This window comes from Silurus meridionalis, chromosome 11, assembly GCF_014805685.1.
Source record: "Silurus meridionalis isolate SWU-2019-XX chromosome 11, ASM1480568v1, whole genome shotgun sequence".
In the NCBI taxonomy this organism is placed as follows: domain Eukaryota; kingdom Metazoa; phylum Chordata; class Actinopteri; order Siluriformes; family Siluridae; genus Silurus; species Silurus meridionalis.
In genome coordinates, this window is record NC_060894.1 from 3,268,106 (window position 1) to 3,288,613 (window position 20,508).

At 39.3% G+C, this 20,508-nt stretch overlaps 3 protein-coding genes across 3 annotated transcripts; 1 reads left to right on the plus strand and 2 right to left on the minus strand.

Annotated features, from left to right (window-relative positions):
• Positions 1 to 444: 444 nt before the first annotated feature.
• pcyox1 (prenylcysteine oxidase 1) lies at positions 445 to 4,970 on the minus strand. Its single transcript, XM_046861918.1, is given in 8 exon segments — positions 445 to 903; positions 906 to 1,364; positions 1,951 to 2,103; positions 2,353 to 2,564; positions 2,720 to 2,894; positions 3,161 to 3,367; positions 4,294 to 4,439; positions 4,948 to 4,970. Coding segments are annotated over 7 exon segments (1,527 nt in total). The 5' UTR covers positions 4,406 to 4,439; positions 4,948 to 4,970; the 3' UTR covers positions 445 to 694.
• Positions 4,971 to 5,065: 95 nt separating this feature from the next.
• fam136a (family with sequence similarity 136 member A) lies at positions 5,066 to 8,273 on the plus strand. The gene is made up of 3 exons (XM_046861919.1): positions 5,066 to 5,655; positions 7,205 to 7,345; positions 7,909 to 8,273. Exons 1-3 carry the CDS (start codon positions 5,569 to 5,571, stop codon positions 8,095 to 8,097), a joined length of 417 nt encoding a protein of 138 aa, XP_046717875.1. The 5' UTR covers positions 5,066 to 5,568; the 3' UTR covers positions 8,098 to 8,273.
• A 1,010-nt stretch (positions 8,274 to 9,283) lies between these two features.
• On the minus strand, positions 9,284 to 19,511 carry gmcl1 (germ cell-less, spermatogenesis associated). The gene is made up of 15 exons (XM_046862050.1): positions 19,289 to 19,511; positions 17,524 to 17,710; positions 16,696 to 16,819; positions 15,615 to 15,711; positions 15,417 to 15,514; positions 14,627 to 14,739; positions 14,477 to 14,542; positions 14,281 to 14,365; positions 14,074 to 14,164; positions 12,525 to 12,665; positions 12,027 to 12,096; positions 10,973 to 11,048; positions 10,505 to 10,650; positions 10,305 to 10,392; positions 9,284 to 10,088 (listed from the first exon to the last, which is right to left on the minus strand). Exons 2-15 carry the CDS (start codon positions 17,697 to 17,699, stop codon positions 9,948 to 9,950), a joined length of 1,512 nt encoding a protein of 503 aa, XP_046718006.1. The 5' UTR covers positions 17,700 to 17,710; positions 19,289 to 19,511; the 3' UTR covers positions 9,284 to 9,947.
• Between the last annotated feature and the right edge of the window lie 997 nt (positions 19,512 to 20,508).

Sequence of the window (20,508 nt, forward strand, 5' to 3'; positions counted from 1 at the left end):
ACACAAATTATTTAATATTTTGTTTTTATTAATCATGTTAGCACTTTCGCTTGATCTCCAGCTCCAACAACACCTCATAGGACCCCAAGCGTCATGTTTAAAAAAATATCTACAATAAGAATTTTGCAGTTTTTGTACATTCATTAACACGTTCTGTAAAATCTGTATTATAAAAAGTGTTTGTTCATTTGGTAATGAATAAATTGTGGAATTAAACTGGCCTGAGAATTTTACACGAAATCATTTTAGCCCTGATATACTTCCTGCGCATTATTATCTAATCCTGAACGCTTGTAAATTAGTATCGTTTACTACATTTCTACACTATTTATAAAAGGCAACACCTTCCTACAAGAATGGTGTGAAGAACCTGAATATCGGAGTTTGTTTGTCCGTTTAAAAGCAGTCATTTCAGAAATCACGTACACGAATCTGATGGCCAGGTGTTTTTAGTTTTAGGTTTTTAATTGACGAATAGATGATAAGGAAATGTAGTTTCTGCAAAAACTTAACAGCTTTAGTCTCTATAAGACTTTTTTTTTTATTGTGAAAGAAAGCACAAGCTTGCCACTAAATTAGAATAGAAAGCTGTAGAATGTCTTTCATATCAGTAAAAACACACCGCACACGATTCAATCAAACATCCAGTGAATTGTAGATTTCATGATTGTCATTAGAAGCGTCCGTCAGGTGTCTACAGCTCCCCCCGGAGGCGAGCGTGCAGACCCTCCTGATCCACCTTCTCTGTGTTTCCGTGCCAGCGATGGTTGGCGAGCAGTGCTACGTTTTGCGCAGAGAGGGCGCTCATCTCCATTGCTGACGCCGCCCACTCGATAGAACTGAGGTAATAGAGGCTGTGATGGAGGATGAAGGGCGGAGCTTGACGCTCTGGTGCTTTGTAGACGGATAAGCCAGCCAGCGCTTCTCTGATACGTGCTCTCGCGATATGAACAGCGTCTTTAGCTGCTCCTCTGTGAGGGGCTCAGGAGAAAAAACCTTCCACACTGCCGTCTGGCTAGCCGGAGGGCGCGTGTAACCCGGCGTGATGTGGACAGGATCCAGGCAGCTCAAGCTGCTGATGCCCAATTTTTCGCCGTCCGTCGTGGAAATTTCAGAGACGAAAAAGTCGCTTGCTTTCCGTTTGGCATCCAGGAAGGAGACGTTGAGACGCCCGTGGACTAGAGTACTCACTGTCTGGTGGTAGTGCCCAGGAAAGTGTGAGGACAGGGCAGGAGAGAAGCCTGAGAAACTGATGTCGGACAGACCCAGGTGGAGGGGTGTGGCTAAAACCACAATGTCGTAAAGGGAGTGGGCGGAGCCAGAATCACCTACATAGTTCAACTCGTAAAAGTTTGTGATGGTGCCTGAGTGTAGAAGCAAAGGAGGAAGGCAGGGTGAATTAGAAGGTTTGCACACCCTCAACACAAAACTAAACACACGTTTAATTTGTAGATTCAAGACACATACAGATGTTCCTTCATTAACTCAAGAAACTATAATTGTTTCCGGTGAGAAACTCACGTATGTGGAGAGCTCGGTGACAGTTTTCTAAGTTGCTTTCCATAAGGAAACAGCAGACAAGGTAAAGCACGCGGTCAGAATGGCACCACTTGCACAGCTTATGTACACAGGATGGTTCTTTTTTCGCACACTGACTTATAAAGGCTGGTGCTCCTTGTGACTGTGCGCGCAGTGTTGCTGGGGTGTTAAAAAACTCGAAATCTCTCGAAACCTTTTGCTACCACATGCAGCTAAATCTGAATCCATGATGTGAATGTCTCACTTATATGAATAAATATTGCCATATTCAACAGCTAAATTTATAAGACCTTTATAATCCCTGTCAGCCCTCAGTCCATGTACTGACTCCTAGCTAATTTAAAAAAAATATAAATAAATAAAAAAATAAAAAAAAGAGAGAGAGCACGAGAGCAGAAGAGAGAACCGTACCGCTTTTAGAGGGCCTTGTTTTGAGAGCGATGTTGGACACACGTGCTGGAATGAGTTCGGCTTTGCTGTGATACAGAAGCCCAGAGCAGACTCTCTTATTACCTCCATCCACAGCCCATTGTCCTGATTCAGCGCCTGCCAAAGCTATCGCACCTGCACAGAGGAACTGTGGGAAATTAATCTGATCTTCAGAATGATCAGACATTTTTATACAGTGGAAAAACTGTTTTATAATCAGCTCCATTTATAAAAAGCTCTGCTTTTGCTAAATTTGATAGTATTACTGTTTGTTTTATTTTTTTACTTCTGTTTGACTGATTGATTGATTTTCACTTATTGTTCTCTTTCTTGTTTTACTTTTTAAACCTGCACCTAAAAGCGTCCCGGTTTTCACAGACGTACCAACAAAGGCATGCAGGCGAACGCTCTGGCCGTAATTGACACGTGATATCGGGGTGACGATTTCATTAATGAATGTCTGGGAGAAGCCATGAGCCAACATGGCCTCCTCCAGCGTCTGGTTGAGCAGAGCGAGGAATTCATCGCCGTTCATGGCGTGCAGCATTCGCTCCACAGTCGAGAAAGAGTAGCTGAACTGCTGGTACTGATAAATCCTGTCAGGGTCAGGACGAGACATCTCCGTTAGAGCAAGGCTTCAGCGAGAACATTTGTACAGAAAGGAATGCCGGCAGCATCCTTCCACCGTTCAAATCAGAGATACATTCAAAGACTGCGCCTTTATATTTTAGCATAGATGTGAATGATTTACCTCATGAACTTGTCCAGCAAGCCTTCCACCCACATGTGCATGCGAAGCGGGTTGAAACCGTGGTTCCACATCATGCGCAGGAAGTTCACGATGAACCAGTCGCTCTCCTCGAACGTCAGCTCCTTGCCGTTAAAGATGCCCATTTTCGATGGAACTTCAGCACGAATGGACAGACCTAACAGAAACAAAAAAACAAGGAGAGACTGAGATTAAGTACTCCATAATAAATAACTGAAATTAGGTTTTTATTATGTTGAAATGAAACATCTGGACAGCTGCAGTCTATTGAAGAAAAAAGCATTGACTATGCCTGGATCAATTTCAGAATTCCTTCAACTAAATTCTAGTTTAAAATAAAGTTTTTTTCCAAGGCTTCCACTCAAAGACAACAGCGTGAGTGTGAATGAATAGAGATGTAATCCAAAATACATCAGAACTCACCGAGTTTATCCACAAATTGCTTCATGTGCAGGTTAAGCGGGTGTATAATGGAGCCTCCGGTTTCATAATCTCTCCCATCGATGGCCTCTGTGGCGAGGCGTCCTCCAACTGTGCCTGACTCGTACACGTCGATCTTGACTCCGGGTCCAAACTCCTGCCTGAGGAAATACGCCGCTGAGGTTCCTCCGATTCCGGCTCCAACGATGGCTGAAAGCAGGAAATCAATACTACGTTTAGTGAATACTCTAAATATATAAGGCACAGAGGTTTTACAGCCAAGTGATTATTCTAGAGCTGTAAAATTGGCAAAACTGACATTCATGACTGGGTTCAAATTCAGTGGGTTCAAATCTCAGCACCACCAGGATGCCACTGCTGGGTCCTTGAAAAAGTCCCTTAACCCTTAACTGCTCAGCTGTATAACTGAGATAACTATAAGTCGCTCTGGATAAGTCCACAAAATGGCAAAAATGTAAATGATCTAGAAGTGTGAAGAAATTTGAAAAAATTCAAATTCTACCCAAGTATATATAGAAATGTAGTACTTCTGTAGTTTTGGAGCTATGAGGAAATATAATGGAAGTCTGCGTCACTGGAAATCTTTGCTTTAATACAAGGTGGTGTAAAAAAAAGTTTTGAAGCGAGCTCTTTGTACAATAAAGTACTTTATTGATCTAAGTTTTTACACCATCACCTTCATAATTGTCCCCTTGCACAGCAATACAGCGCTCCAAGAATTTATACCACTTCCAGGAAGTGTCCTGGAAGTCTCTGGACCTCTGCAATGGTGTCAAAATGACATCCTTTGAGCTTCTCGTACGGTGCATCCGGATTTCAAATCCACTCCTTTCGTGTTGTTTTTATGGGGTATTGTTTGTGAAATTTTCAGGAAAATATTGAATTTAATCCATTTTGAAAAAAAGCTGTAACATACCAAAATGTGGAAAAAGTGAAACCCTGTGAATTCTTTCCAGACGCAGTGTATTTGAGAGTGAAGATTTCCAGTGACATATACTTCCATTAAATTTGCCTCATCGTTCCAAAACTATAGAAGCATCATATTTCTATTTATACTTGGCTTGGATTGTGTTTGCCCAAGTTAAATCAAGTGAAAAGTGTTAAAAGGTGTTTACCAATATTTTTCGGCGGGTGTCTGGGCTCAGGGGCAGACGCCAGACCCCGGCTTCCGACCTGACAAATCCAGAGGAACTGAAAAGCCTTGAGCGATAGGGTTCTTGCAAACATGATGAGGGTCTAGATCTTCCTGAGATTTTAAGACCTGAGACAGAAAAGAAGAAGAAAAGCAACAAGTAAATGAGTGCAAACTCCAGGACAGACTGATAAAATGTTTTCTTGAAGGGGAAGTGGCAACTTCGTATCGGTATCAGGAGATCAGTAATTAATTTTCTTTTTTCCATATCAAAGGTCAAAGCAACTTCAGATAATTGCACCTTAAATACAGTGCATTCTCTAATAAATCAGTCATGTTAAAAAAATGTATGATTGGAGCAAATCTGATTATTTATCTGGAATAAAAATCTAATAAAATCTCGGTCTGTTTCCCAACTTCCTTAATCTGCACTCACAAGTTCAAGTAAACTAGTTTCACAAGTTAGTCAGCTAGCATGCTAATCAAATTGACCATAAATATAACCCCCTCAAATGCAGTAAATGTGTTACAGTATTTAAATCTTCCCCAAACAGCTACAGACCTATTAAATTTTACATCGGGAATTAAAAAGAGCTTGCTGTGGTATTTAATATAAAAGTTATTTCCCCCATGCAACCTGTATCCAATAAGAGCCCGCCTCCCCTCTTCTGTGATTGGCTTGTCTTTTAATTATCTGCACTGTAATTGGCTAGTCGCTCTTCGCCTTACATCTGAAAACAAATCACATTTGAAATGAGGTCGATTCAAATGGTGTGTACACTGTAATTTAGGTTTATATCGTTTGATCGTTATTATTTTTTACTTTGTTTAAAGCATTTAAAGTCGTTTTTAAAACACATTTCTAATTAAATACGTACCACAAGTCCGATATAGATCATGTACGAGCTGCTCCACGTTTGGAGGCGGAAATGCACAAAATAAACAGAAAACGAAGAAGAAGGAAAAGCGGAAATAGCGCGGTCCTAAATCCGGAAGCGGCATGGTATAACCCTGTCCCTCATGTCTTCACTGTCGGAGAGGTGACCTTACAGAAGACTGAGCAATAATAATAATAATTAAAAAATACACGATTGGTTTTATTGAACAACGTTTGCACGTGACGCAGTGAATGCAACACTGTGTTATTATTGATGCTGGCATTTTAACATGCTAGCGTAGATACGCTTCACTGTAGGGGTTAGTTTTATTGGCAGATCTTAGATTTATACAGTAATTTATCTAGTAGTAATTAGGGAATATGGCGGAGGCTCAGCAAGCAAGAGTACAGCAGGCAGCGGAGGAGATGGTGCAGACCCTGGAAAGGAATCATATTCGGAAAATGCAGGTAACACTCATTCACCCACCCAGTCATCTCACTCGCACATTCACTAACCCACCCACACATCCAATCATTAATCCACTCATTCACCAACACACCCACCAACCCAATAATCCAATCACTTATTCAACCACCCACTCACCCATCCGCACATACACTAACCCACCCACTTATCCATTCAACTATCCACTCACTCATCCACACATCCACTCAACCATCCACCCACTTATCCACTCACCCACCCACACATCCACTCAACCATCCACACACTCATCCACACATCCACCCACTTATCCACTCACCCACCCACACAATCATCCACACATTCACTAACCCACCCACTCATCCATTCAACCATCCACTCACTCATCCACACTTCCACTCAACCATCCACACATCCACTCAACCATCCACATCCACTCACTCATCCACACTTCCACTCAACCATTCACTCACTCATCCACACATCCACTCACTCATCCACACATCCACTCATCCATCCACACATCCACTCATCCATTCACACATCCACTCAACCATCCACACATCCACTCACTCATCCACATCCACTCATCCATCCACACATCCACTCAACCATCCACACATCCACTCATCCATCCACATCCACTCAACCATCCACACACTCATCCACATCCACTCATCCATCCACACATCCACTCACTCATCCACACATCCACTCATCCATCCACACATCCACTCAACCATCCACACATCCACTCATCCATCCACACATCCACTCATCCATCCACACATCCACTCAACCATCCACTCACTCACCCACACATCCACTCAACCATCCACTCAACCATCCACTCAACCATCCACTCAACCATCCACACATCCACTCAACCATCCACTCATCCACTCACCTGCAGTGAGTATTATAGACTAAGATACTGTTTCCTACTGTTGTTGTATGTTTTCCAGTATTCCAGTAGAACAAACATCGTCATGTTTACATCATGCTGTAACTCAACATCAGCGTGTGAAGAATAATCAGATTTAGATTTCGGCCTGTTCTTTATTAGATTTGAATGGAAATATATTTATTCTCCATTTAATATTTATTTTCTTTGTAGGTAAAGGAGATTAGATCAGAGGCTGATGGCAAAAAAAAGTTCATATTTTACCATAATGACACTATACATTCTTCCTACTCAGAAAACTTTGAATACACACATGAAGGCATTTACGTCATCTTTTATATGTTTGTCATATCCTGCATTCATGATACAACTTTCCCAGAACGTCCAGTTGTAATGTGGTCTGATCAGACTTGCGCATTTGAATGCAGGGCAGAAGAGCAGCTTTATCACTCGTCACCTATTAATTTCTTACAGCAGGTAATGTTTCCAAAGGATTAATTATTGTGCAGCGTGCGTTTCCTTGTCCTGGTATATTTGACTGGATCTGATCACAAAAATGTGTCCTCATAGGTGCATCTTTCATACAGACACAGTGAACATGTCACTTTTTTGATGATAATAAAACTTGTATTGTATCATCACATTTTTTTTGTAAATGTGTCTTTTAGGGCCGGATGTTCCGGTGCAGTGCAGACTGCTGCGACCGCACGACCGACTCTATGAGTCAGGTTCATGAGTGTATAGACCGCTGTCACACACCTCTGGCTAAAGCGCAGGGACTGGTCACTGGCGAGCTGGAAAAGTTTCAGGTAAATGCACATGCAATGAAATGCGTCCATGCTGAGGACCTTATGTTTTATTTATCTTCCTTTTTTTTCTATGCAACAAACTTGGTCATGTAACAGAATGAACATTTAATTTTGAACAAACAACTATAATGTCCAGATGTTCCACTTTATTTTTATTCCGTACAGACGGAATTGCATGGTGTTGAAGTATGGATTTGTTGCCATGTTGGTTCCTTTCATTTTTTCAGGAATAATTCTCCAACGTTTCCTGCTTTAAAACAACCCCAAATCTTTAAGCTTCCACCTCCATGTTTGACTGTGGGGATGAGGCAGTCTGCTTACATCATCTCTCCTGTTCTTCATCTTACAGAAGTTCTTTTGTTAGAGACAAAATGGTCCAATTTTGACTACACAGAATCTTGTCATGCAATGTCTAATTCTTGTTTTTTCTTTTACCTGGCTTGTTGCATAGAAACAAAAGGAACATCCATGTGTATCAAACACCATAAAAAAAAAAACCCTGGGGGTTTCCAAACTTCTCAGACACTGTATCTAAAAATAAGAATACTCACTCTCTCTTTCAGGATCGTCTCACACGATGCACTATGCACTGTAACGATAAAGCCAAAGATCTGTTTGACTCGGGGGCGAAGGAGCCTGCTGTGCGAGCTCTAATGGAGAAGTGTGTGGGGGGCTGCATAGACGAACACCTCAGCCTGCTTCCCAGTATGACCCGCCGTCTAAAGGAGAACCTCGACTCTATACCACAGTGATGAATATGTGAAGGATTAATCCCAGAAAGCTTGAGCTTCATGGTGGATTTCTTCATCAGCGTTATTGTATTGTGACAAAACTAGCGTGTTATGATCCGTTGTCCACCTCCACCGTTTTTTTTGTTTGTTTGTTTGTTTTTTTGTAAAGACAATAAAACAAAACCTGTGAAATGAAACGATTTGGCGGTTTGAATGTGTCATGCGAGTGCAAGCGGTAAGGTTAAAAATGTAGAAGATTTGAGGCATGTGTCATCCTCATACACATTAATGGGTTATGAACAAATCGATTCATCGTTTGCATATGAAAATGTTAATTCTAAAAAACATTTTCAGCTCAATGTGAGCTTTGCCTTTTATGGAGTTTTGTGGGCGGAGCCAAATGCAAATCAGCTGTGCAGTGGTGGATGACGTACACAAACCAGGTACTTAAGTTAAAGTAGAGATACATGTGGTAAAATATTACTACAGTAAAATTGCTCCCTTTAAACTTTCACTTGAGAGAAAGTACAAAAGTATTTGCCTTCTAATGTACTTAAGTATCAAAGTAGTATGATCTATTATGGCTATAATGGTTCTATTATCATTTTAGTCACAAGAATCTTGCTTAAGTCAACTAACATATCAAACACTGATATCTATTAAAATGATTGAGCCCAAAACCTTCTTTTAAATGAATACTTTTTTTTTTGTGCAAAAAAGGCCAAAGGTGATGTGGCAAGTTCGAGTCAGGACTTCCTTCCATTATATATTCCTCTGGAAATGTTCTGCTTGCTGTTGAACTGATGCTGAACTGTGTTCATGCTACAGTTAAAAAGCTCTACACTGATTGGTGACTTGACGCATGTTTGACCAGTCAAGTTTTTATCCGTATAAATAAAAAGGAACGACTGATTTTACAAAATGTAGTTAAGTAAAAATCTCTTTGACTCTGAAATGTAGTGAAGTTAAAGTTTCCCCAAATGGAAATATTTGGACACAAAAAAGCCACTTAAGTACAGTAACGAATTACATTTACTTTGTTACTGTCAAACAATGAATATATGGCTGATGAGTGAATAGTAAAATGTCTTGGTGAGTAATGCTGAGGATTTTCTTATAAAAATATTGTATAGAGAACATATATATATATATATATATTTTTTATTTTTTAAACCAGTAAAAGCAAACAGAAATCTGGGCTTCAAGATGCTGTTTATCCTTTTATTATCTTTTGCGTCTTTCGTCTCTCACACACACCTCAATAACGACGATGTCATTTTGGTCCGTTAAGGTTTAAACCATGACACATTCAAGATCAGGTGCACACACACACATACACACACACACACACTATAATACCGTTACAGAATTACGCAAACGTCTGGAAAGTCCGATTGTTCAGATGTGTGTGATGGAGCTGCACTGGAAGGAGCATCCTGTTTATATATTTATATACATAAGAAAAAAAAGCACCAGCACCTGTTTCTTATTCTTTAAACAGTACAAAAAAAAGAGACTGAATAAATAGAAATGCCTGGCAAAAATTTGAAGCTGTAAACGAACAAAAGGAGACGGATAACTTTATACAAAAAAGAAAACGGCATTTACACAACGGAGGACACGTGCACTCAGCGTGTCTGTGGTTCGTCTTTTGGGTTTAATTATAACAAAATCATTCTGTTATAAATATCTGAAATAAATATAAAAGTAATAAAAAAATCAGTATACAATTAAAAAATGTAAAATAAAAAAAAAATAAAAAAGTAATAGAAATCTAATGGTTAAAAAAACAAAACAAAACAAAAAACAAAAGTGAGTGCTCGGAAGTGATGATGTCACAAGATCAAGACGGAGGCTTATTGGCCGGAGGGTCACGACTTGTTGCGGGAGCTGCTTTCTGATTCTCTGCCATCGACCCGGCGCTCAGGGGAAGGGGATGTGTACAGAAAGTTACAGCAGACGTAGAGTGGGAAAGACAGGAGCCGACTGTCCAGGTTCATCACCACGTACTCCTACACACACACACACACACACACACACACACACACACACACACACACACACACACACACACACACACACACACACACAAACAAGCCTGTTAAATCAGTGTTACTTGGCTCTAGTTTTGCATACTGAAAGCTGATTGGCTCATGCGATGTGATGCAATATTTAGAACTTTTAAAAGAATATCACTAACGTGCAGGTGGCGATTGTTTCAAACAAACCTGATCTTTCTCCAGAGTGAGCAGCTGGTAGCCTGTAGATCGGCTGCAGGTCAGTTTGCCACAGCCATCGAACGATGCCAACCGTAACCTGTCCGACGAAGAAGAGAAAAATCGCGCAAATAGAAAATGAAGAACATAGCTAGAAACAAACACTTACAATTATTAAACACTCACACTTATTATTTCTCCGGGCAGCTCACCTGAAAGCAAGGTGTCGTCGTGGCTGCAGGCTGACCGCACCCCCGCACGGCTGACTGAGCGTGTTCCTCTTGAACACGATGAAGCGGTTGGTGTAGGTGACCAGTAGATCGAACCCATAATTAAAGCCTGTCCATCTCCAGCAGTACTGAGGGCGAGATACTTCTTTTAATTCAATTCATTTTTATTTGTATTGCGCTTTTAACAATGAACATTGTCTCAAAGCTGCTTTACACAGATAATGTGGTGATAAAGAATAAATAAGATGTTTATAAGTGTAAGTTTGTCCCTGATGAGCAAACTGGTGGTGACTTGTGGCAAGAAAAAACTCCCTGAGATGGCATAAGGAAGAACCCTTGAGAGGAACCTCACTTCTTTTTTCCACTTCACTTTTTTTTTTACCTCATTCAACTCTTTATGATATTTGATATGATATAATATCACAACGTATTAATAACTAGCAGACTTACGTCACCGTCTTTGTTCAGCTTTCGACCGCAGCGCATGCTGTTCTGTTCAAATTCCTCCTTATTGGCCTCTTGGGGTCTAACGCATGCATAGACACATGGAGAGAACACCAATTAGACCAGGAAATCCAAGATAATGCATATCTTTTTTTCTTTTTTTTTTTGTGAGTGAATGTCTCTTTCTCTTATCTGATTAGCTTCTTTAAGATAAATACTTTATAGTAGGGATGGAATCACAAATTCGCAACGGCATAAAAGTTAAAGATGGTGATGCATCCGATTAAAAAACGTGCATCGGATACAAGTTGGCATTTGTACTGCGATGCATCGTTTTTATTTGATTAAATATTTGATTTATATATAATTATTAGTAGATGCGCTATACCTATAATATTTAGAAAGTGACCAATAATTTGTGACCAATATTTTATATGTAGATCGATTTCTCCTCACTAAAATGTTTCTCGAGCGCGTTCTCTCAGCACCACTGCTGCTACGTGAATATCGCAACGCTACGGAGGCCAAGGCGTGTCCTGATATTCACATAGAATACAGATTAACATGGCAGAGGTAGAGCTGTAACTTCCTGCAGACACAACAGAAAAAGAACGCCTGGTTTATTTTTTTTGCACTTCAAAAGACCTGTTTGTAAAGGGGCCATGCATTAGAAGGTGTAAATCTATGATTTGCTGTCTGTCTGAACAAAAGAAATATCTGAACCATATTGAATTGCAGGGAATCTTTTTTTTTTTTTTTTTTTCCCCATTGCATTGCATTGCATTGAATCGCACTGTGTTGATTCAAATCGAAATCGGATCTCACTGCATCATATTGGGGTGAATTATATAGTATAGCATAGCTAGCTGCTTCGTATATATCCTTAATGTATCGTATCTTTGGCTATGCATCGAGATGCGAATTGCATCAACCTACTTTACATTAATGGATGTGATTAGAATATTTGCTACAGCTCCGCTACAGCATGTTTTGAAAATTAGAGGCATAAGACTGCAAACTGCAATACTTCACTGCGTCAGTTAGGTCTGATCCCACTCACCCGTTGTCATTGTCATGCTCTGTACGAAGCATGGCAAACCACTGCTGCTTGTATATTCTCGACAACCAGTCTTAAAAAAAAGACGAAAAGAGAGAACAGGAAGTTGTGTACATCATCATGAAGCTGTGTCTGATGACTGTATTCAGATGACTAGTTAAAGGTGCGAAGGTAAACGTGCTTTGTACTTGTCACATGTGCATTACACCACAGTGAAATACTTTCTTCGCTAGGAAGCTTGGGTCAGAACGCAGGATCCGCAACAAGAGTGGCAGCATGGGGATACTGGGGATTAAACCCCTGATCAGTCTTAAACACTGAGCTACCACTTCTCCATGTCTGAGCATGTCTGAGCATGAGCTTTTGGTAAAGCTAAAAAAAACCTTTGTGCTTTGAAGACCTGACATGTCTTGGTATACATTTCAAAACAAGGATAATTCATAACTTGCTGTTGGTGATTGATATGGTAAAGCCACTGTAATCCGACGGCAGGGATCTTACCAGGTGGAATGATGTTGTCCCTCTCGAGAATGCGGGCGGAAGCCAGGTCGTTGATGATGTACTGCAGACGGATGTGCCTGAACACAGGGGTGAAAGGCAAGCCCTGCTCCGTGCACAGGAACGGCTCCTCCTCTCTCAGCTCTGTAGGAAAAACCCACACTATATATATAAAATATATAAAGAACAAAGAGCAACTGCTGCTCTCCTACCAACTAAAGAAAGATTTTCCAGTACCATGATGTACAAAACTAAAAAGCGCTTGGAATTTGATAGTATGCCACATTATTACAATGCTATAACAATGTTTCCAGTGCTCAATTACTGAAACCCTAACCGGAGAGGATATACATTTAACCAGCAGGGGGTGCTAATGCACAGTTTTGCAATATAAACATTTTTGGAAAAATGCAGACTTTAACCTAATAGATAAGAGGGATGTCTGACTATCTCATGTCATGTTCCAAGGCTACAAAAAGACATGGAGCTCAGGCAAAGCTTGTTTAATCTGCGAACAAAAAAGCTCATGAGCTAACATCAAGCTCTTTACTACAAATGAAACTGTTCTATCATGTTGAGTTGTGGTCTGTTATAAACCAGTGATTATAGGAGAAAAATGTTAAGACCTCCCCGAGTGGGAGTATAACTGTATACTCTCTGTACTTATTCAAAAAGTTTCAAGACTAGTTTTGTTACACGCCAACAGATGGCAGCACAAGGTTGCATGCACAGTCACAAGGAGCACCAACCCTCATAAGTCAGTGTGCCAAAAGATATCGTCCTGGTGCTATTCCAACTACGTGCATTACCACGTCTGCAATTCTGACCACATGTGCATTCTGCCACCGAGTTTTCCCTCACACGTGACTTGCTCCCAGAAACAACATGATCTCACCTACGCACCCAGCCTACTCGAAAGACTTTCCTCCTGCAGACTTCGCCCTCTTCTCGAAGACGAAGATCCAGAGCAATGATTTGACTTCAGTGCGGAGATCCAGTGAGAATAGTAAAAGGTGCTTAACACGCTTTAAAAAAAGACTTCTAGGACACATTTTAGAATTGTCAGGAATGCTGGAATTGCTGTGCAAGGGGACTATTTTCAAGTGTGTAAACATTGATAAAAAGTACTTTCTTGTAAGAAGAGAAGAAAATGTTTTTTTCATACCACCCGCACACAAACACACACACACACCCGCACACACCTGCACAAGTTTTAAGTTAGAAAAAAATAAACCTGCGCATTAGAACATTAACACCCCCTGCTGGTTACAGTCCGGGTCTCATATTATCAAATTTGGGTGTAAATCCAGCACTTTACGTGTTATAATGCTGTACACTATATAACTATAATACCATAAAGATCTAAATCAGTTTTTACATCAGTGCAATTTTAACAGAGTTTTTTTATATCCGCTGTAGATCAGATATTCAGGATTACAAACTTTAGTTGAAACCCAGGGCAAAATTATGACGGAAAATAACAGATTACAACAAACTACAACTACAAAATCCATTACTCAAAAAACACAATAAAAAAAGCCAGCAATCATACCATTTCTTCTTTTACAGAGCCACGTATCTGCATCGACAAGAAGCTGCTTGATGGGACCATCCCATGATGGATTGAGCTGCAGGAACATCCACTGTACGATGATAAAAACAGAAGAAGAAAAAAAAGGACAATTGAGTAGCAAAAATATGAAAAAAAAAAAAAAAAAAAAACTCATTTAATGGTGGTTTAACATCAAGACGGACGCACTTTCTTTAGAGCAGTGTACACGTCCATCTCCACCTGCATGACGAAAAGATCAGACGACTGAATCAGCTGTTCGATGATTTCGACCCTTCAGAAACAAACAAACAAAAAAACGTTAAACATGTCGAATATGTATATCAAGTGATAGAATTCACTAATGTTTGAATTAAAAGAGAGAGAGAGAGAGAGAGAGAGATACCCCAGCTCCTTCATGAGGTCCACATTCTGATGAGTCATCAGGTTATTGAGAAGCCACTCCAAACACCTGAAAAGCACAGAAACACTCGGATCATAAAGCCATGTAGAAAAATAAATAAATAAATGGCTCGGAGTATAAACCGAAACTGACTTCTTCGTGACAGAGTCCAGGCCGTACATGTTAGCAGCGGCATAGAAACCGCACACCGTCTTCACACTGATGTTCTCTTTCATGGTTTCACCACACTGCTGGATTAACCCATCCTGCACATACACACACACACACACACACGTGCATAGAAAATTTGTTATGAAGACTGCGAGTTATTTAGGCTACGTCTACGCTAATCCGGATGAATTCAAATCCATTTCCCACTCCATTTTCCAAAAGTTGATCATCTACACTGAAACTTCTGGAAATGCGTACGTTCCTGTACTGTACAGGCGTTTCACAAACACCATATGGACAGAAGTTGTGGATGCCTGACTAGAAGATTGGTATAAATATTTTGAACATCTCAGTCCACATTTAGTCTCCATTTGCTGTTATAATAAGCTCCACTCTTCTGGGAAGATGAGCCACTAGATTTTAGAGTGTGCTTGTCTAGATTTGTGCTCATTCAGCCACAGGGTGCGGTACTGATAAAGTCAGGACTGGTACTGGTAGGCTAGATTTTTTTCACTCTTCAACCTATAACCACTTTTTGTTGTTGTTCTTTATTCCCTTTGGGATAAAAGGAGACCGAAAGCAATTAATCCGAAAAGTGTTCAATTGATTTTAAAGCTCTATAGCAGGCAACTGAAGATCTTCCAGTTCAAGATCCAAAGCATGTAAAGCACATCTTCATGGAGCTGGCTTTGTGTGAAATGATACAGAAACGCTCTCTAATTCAGCAGAAACAATAAATCTTAACTTCCTGATGATACAAAAGTGCACTGACCAGCTGGATCATGCAGGCAGCGGCCAGGATACTGACAACTCGGCTAGGTTTGATCAGAACATCGTCCCTGTAGAGGGAGCCAAACACCACCTGAAGGGCTAAACACACACGTGCACGGATGCACAATCCAGTTTACTGATTCAGCACAGAAAAAGCAAAAAGAAATGACTGTAATTATTGTAACTGACACCGTCTCACCTTCTGTGTCGATATTCTGATCTGGGATCTCCAGCTGGATGACCATCATGTTGGACTCCTTCCAGGAGCCGCTGAACATACTGGAGAAGTATCCTGACTGTACAGAAAACAAGACAGACCCTCATTGTGGCAACAAATATTTATAACACCTTAAAGACACACACTGATCCTACATTTACATATATCCTGACAATGATATGAATTAGTGGGTCTCAAACCTTTTTCTGCCATACCCCACTTAGAGGGGTTGGATTTTTAAACCCCACTTGTCCTCCAACACTCCAACAAATGATAATGAAATACTTCAAGTTTAAAAACTTAAAACATAAACTTTTTTAGAGTTTAAGTTTAAAAAATGTATTTAAATAAGTTCCAAATCAATAACATCAAATAGCATCAAGATAAAAAATAGAGAAAATAAAAGTGTAGTTGAGTTAGGTACCTCAGCTGATGTTTTAATTTACTTGCATTAAAGACCTAATTGTTTGTTTGTAGTTACTTTGACTGTATGAATCTTATCTTTAATAGACCTAATCATAAATGAAGATTAATGAAGAACTCTAAATCTTGCCGTTTATTGCGCCCCACCTGTCATATCTTTATTCCCCACTAGAGGGACGCACTCCACACTTGGAGAACCACTTATATAAATAATAACACGTGGCTTCTCCGAGCCTTTTCAGCTGTGTGCAGTGTCCCAAGAAAGTAAATTCATGATTATTTTTATTTATGTTTATGATGCATGCAGACAAACACATATTTATCTAAGCGAAGACTAGGCAGACTCCTACAATTTTATTAGATTAGTGGATTAAGAAAGGTACTTGGGAGTGTAAGGTCTCTCCAACATCTCTCTCTCTTTCTCTGTGGTGACAGTGACAACACTAGATACAAACACTAGATAAATATTTTCTTATATAAAAAACTTCTGTTTATCTGTTTGAGAACTAGACGTCATACCGTTTATACAAACATTACCAAATGCATTTTACTATGAACCCCTGATTTGTCACAGTTGTTATAGAACATTATTGAACACCTACTGACCAATCAGAATGAAGAATTCAACAGGAAACTGTACCTGACATAGGTACACCTTGTGCAGGTTCCACTCCTGGCCGAGCGCACAGATCCGGATGTCGCTGTTCTCCCCGTTCAGGAAGAGCGTCTGGTAAATGTACTTAGACGTGCTCTTCAGCTTCTTCCTGTTTCAGCCCAATCAGGAGAAAAGCAAAAACTAATTATTATGAATATTTAATCAGTTATAAATTAGACATATGTTTCTGTCTGTTTTACCATTTAAAAAGTTAAAAACCGTCAAATGAAAAAGATTACAGAACATATGAGGAATAATATCCAAGGGTATTAAATATGACAATGAGTATCCAACTATTGTGTCCATTTCTCTTTAAGATTGATCAATGAATCTATCAATCCATCAATCTAGAAGTCAATCACGTCAATCAAATCAATCAAACCAACCTTTGAATCAATCAAATTATCTATCTATCCATCCATCCATCCAATCAATCCATTACTTTTTCAATACATCAAACAAATCAATTTATATATCCATCCATCAAATTAATCTATACATCAGTCACTTAAATCAAACTCTCCATCAGTCAATCCATCACTCAAATTAATCTTTCCATCAATTATTTAGTCCATCAGTCCAATTAACAAATCAAACCATCCACCAATTATTCAATCTCTCAAATGATCAGTCTATCATTCAAATCAATCACTAAATTAATCTTCCAAACCATCAATCCATCCATCCAATCATCTCAAATCAAATCCGTCCTTTTGTAATTGTTCTAAATAATATATGAATTGATATAATTTTGAAAATAAAAGAACAGTCTGTGTGTGTGTGTGTGTGTGTGTGTGTGTGTGTGTGTGTGACCTGCATGGTGTGTCCAGCAAACTGTCCTCGTCCTCGGGTTCGCTGTCACACTCGCAGCGTGAGCTTCGTTTCCTCTTCTTGCACTCACAGGTGTGTGCGCTTCCTGCACAGTGGGGTTGTGCGGTCTCGCCGTGACGGTGTGGAGTAGCTTGAAAACGACTCCCGAGGGACCCCATCGTTTTTTGTCCTGCCAACACACACACACACACACACACACACACGTTTAAAATGTGAGTTTCTCTGAGAGTATAGCACAAGAATTGACCACTCTAGTGAATTGTTTTCTCTCCTGTATAAGCTTTAGGCTCCATGAGCTCCTGTGATGTGTATGCATATCATTATTAGAATCTCATGGACAAATTTCTGGAGTTTGTATACATTTTAAGGACAATTACAGAAAATTTAAAAATATCCGTATCCAAATCAACTCAATTCATCCATATCTACACTATATGTTCAGAAGTTTGTGGACACCTGAGCATAAGATTGGTTTAGGCTTCTGTGAACATCCCAGTCTCCATTTGTTGTCATAATAACCGTCACTCTTCTGGAAAGATGTTTCATTAAATGTTGAAATGTGCTTGAGAAGATGTGTGCTCATTCAGCTACTAAGTCAGGTAGTGATGAAGGTGAAGGTGAGGAGGCCTGGGGTTCAGTCAGCATTCACATTAATCCCGAATGTGTTTAATATGGTTGAGGGTTTAGAGCTCTATAGCAGAGAATCTTCCACTCCAACCTATGTAAAGCATATCTTCATGGGGCTGGAGAAATGTCATGCAAGAACAGGTTAGTTCAAATAAAGGGGAAATTTCATTCTATCGTGTCCAAAGACGTCCTGTACAATCGAGTGCCTATAATATTGTGGTAACAGTTTGTGGAAGATCATATAGCGGAAAAATCCAGTGTTCATATACTTTTGTCCATAGAGTGAATATCTATCAAAAAATCATATAGGACAGGAGGAAAAACAAGGGACGTGAACAACAGTATATACAAAATATACAAGCGGTTGTAAATCCCCCAGGTAATAAAAAGTATTAGGAATCAGTGTGTGTAAACATATAATCTGGTTCATTTGTGTAAATTGAGTTATTATGTTTTGCAAATATCTAGGTGTAGAATACCTAATTAAGGGCGGCACAAAATAAAATCAACCTTGTGTTCATAAAATATTATCCTAATCACTAGTGAGAAGCATATTAGGAAAAAGTTTCTCAAAAAACAGCTCATATTTATAAAGTTTGCATCAGATTTTATACTTGTTTTATTTAGACTTCTTGGTTGTACAGCAGATATATATTTTTTTTAATTTCTGAAAGATTTTCTGCATACAAGATGATAATTTCTACCACCAAAAACAACTAACTTATAATTTTTATTTCATTAGATTAGATATGCAAATGAGCACATTTAAATATGTATATAAACATAAGCTCAATGGGATGAAGCCTCTTTTTTCTGACATTTTTGGATATTTTGAGAAGATCAGCAGTTAAAAACTGGTGCAATATATATTAATTTTTGTAAGTATTATATTGATAAGTAGTAGCTTGTTTCTTTTATATATTATATAAACTTTTATGACTCCCCCAAATATTTTACAGCCCATATAAAGTACATGAAAGTGAACTGTTTAGTTTCAGTTGCTCAACAACCGCAAAGGAAAGAAAAATATCATTCTAAACAAATCATCATCCTCTAAAGAAACATTATTTGTAATGAAATTATTGGGATTCATTTATTAAAATAATATGAAATTTCTCACCCAGAAATGCACTGCGATGTTGATCAGACTGGAATTTCCTCCCACACCACTGCACTCAGACTTCTATACTACACTAAAGGACACATTGAACACGTTTCTATAATCCAATCTAGTTTAGAATAGTTTAATCTAAACTGCTGACAACAAGCAGGAAAACGCACACAGAGGTCCCAAATGTTCAACAAAACCCCAACAAACACAACAGTTTCTCTCTTATTTGGACTGAAACGTGTTCATGCCTGTGCTGCCACCTACCGGCCTGGAGAACAAACTAATATTCAGTACTAAGACAGACAGACAGACAGACAGACAGACAGACAGACAGACAGACAGATAGATAGATAGATAGATAGATAGATTGATTGATTGATTGATTGATTGATCTTGTTCTCCCTTTTAGTTATGCTGTCATAGCAAGCCTTGCCAGAGTCACCAACTGTACATTGTCCTTAACTTTCATACAACATAATAATCCATATCCTTTTCTTCCTGTCACCTCTCTCTCTCTCTCTCTCTCTCTCTCTCTCTCTCTCTCTCTCTTTCTCTCTCGGTCGAGTGAAACATGCTCCTAAGGTTTCAGTGACCACTGTTCCTGTCCCTCTTCACTCCTCAGATCTTCCCACTTCGTCCAGGCCTGCCTCTGGATGTTCTCTTCGAATTGAGGCCACTCTGTGGATAATTTTTCATCAACACCTTGGGGTTCCATGAAATTCCGGAGTAAGAACGGGAGCTTCGAGGATGGATTTGAACTGTAGTTAATGTCAACAATCTGCTACACTGACTCAGGACTACAGTTTGCTTCTGATCACCATCACCGTACCCCACAACATCATTTATCTGTAATAAATGGACATTCAGTGCAACCTAGATCATCTTGAGTCTGGTTTCTCTTAAGGGTTCTTCCTTATGCCATCTCAGGGAGTTTTTTCCTTGTCACAGTCACCACCTGCTCGCTCATCAGGGACAAACTTACATTTATAAAGAACATCTTATTCATTCTTTATCACCACATTATCTGTGTAAAGCTGCTTTGAGACAATGTTCATTGTTAAAAGCGCTATACAAATAAATTAATTTAATTGAATAAGTGTACTTTATTAATCCCAAAGGAAATTATAATGTTACAGCATCCAGTTTAAAGACATGCAGCAAAGTACAAACAACAAGATGTAATAGAAAATTAAAGATAATTATAATTAAATGATTAAATTGTATTATTG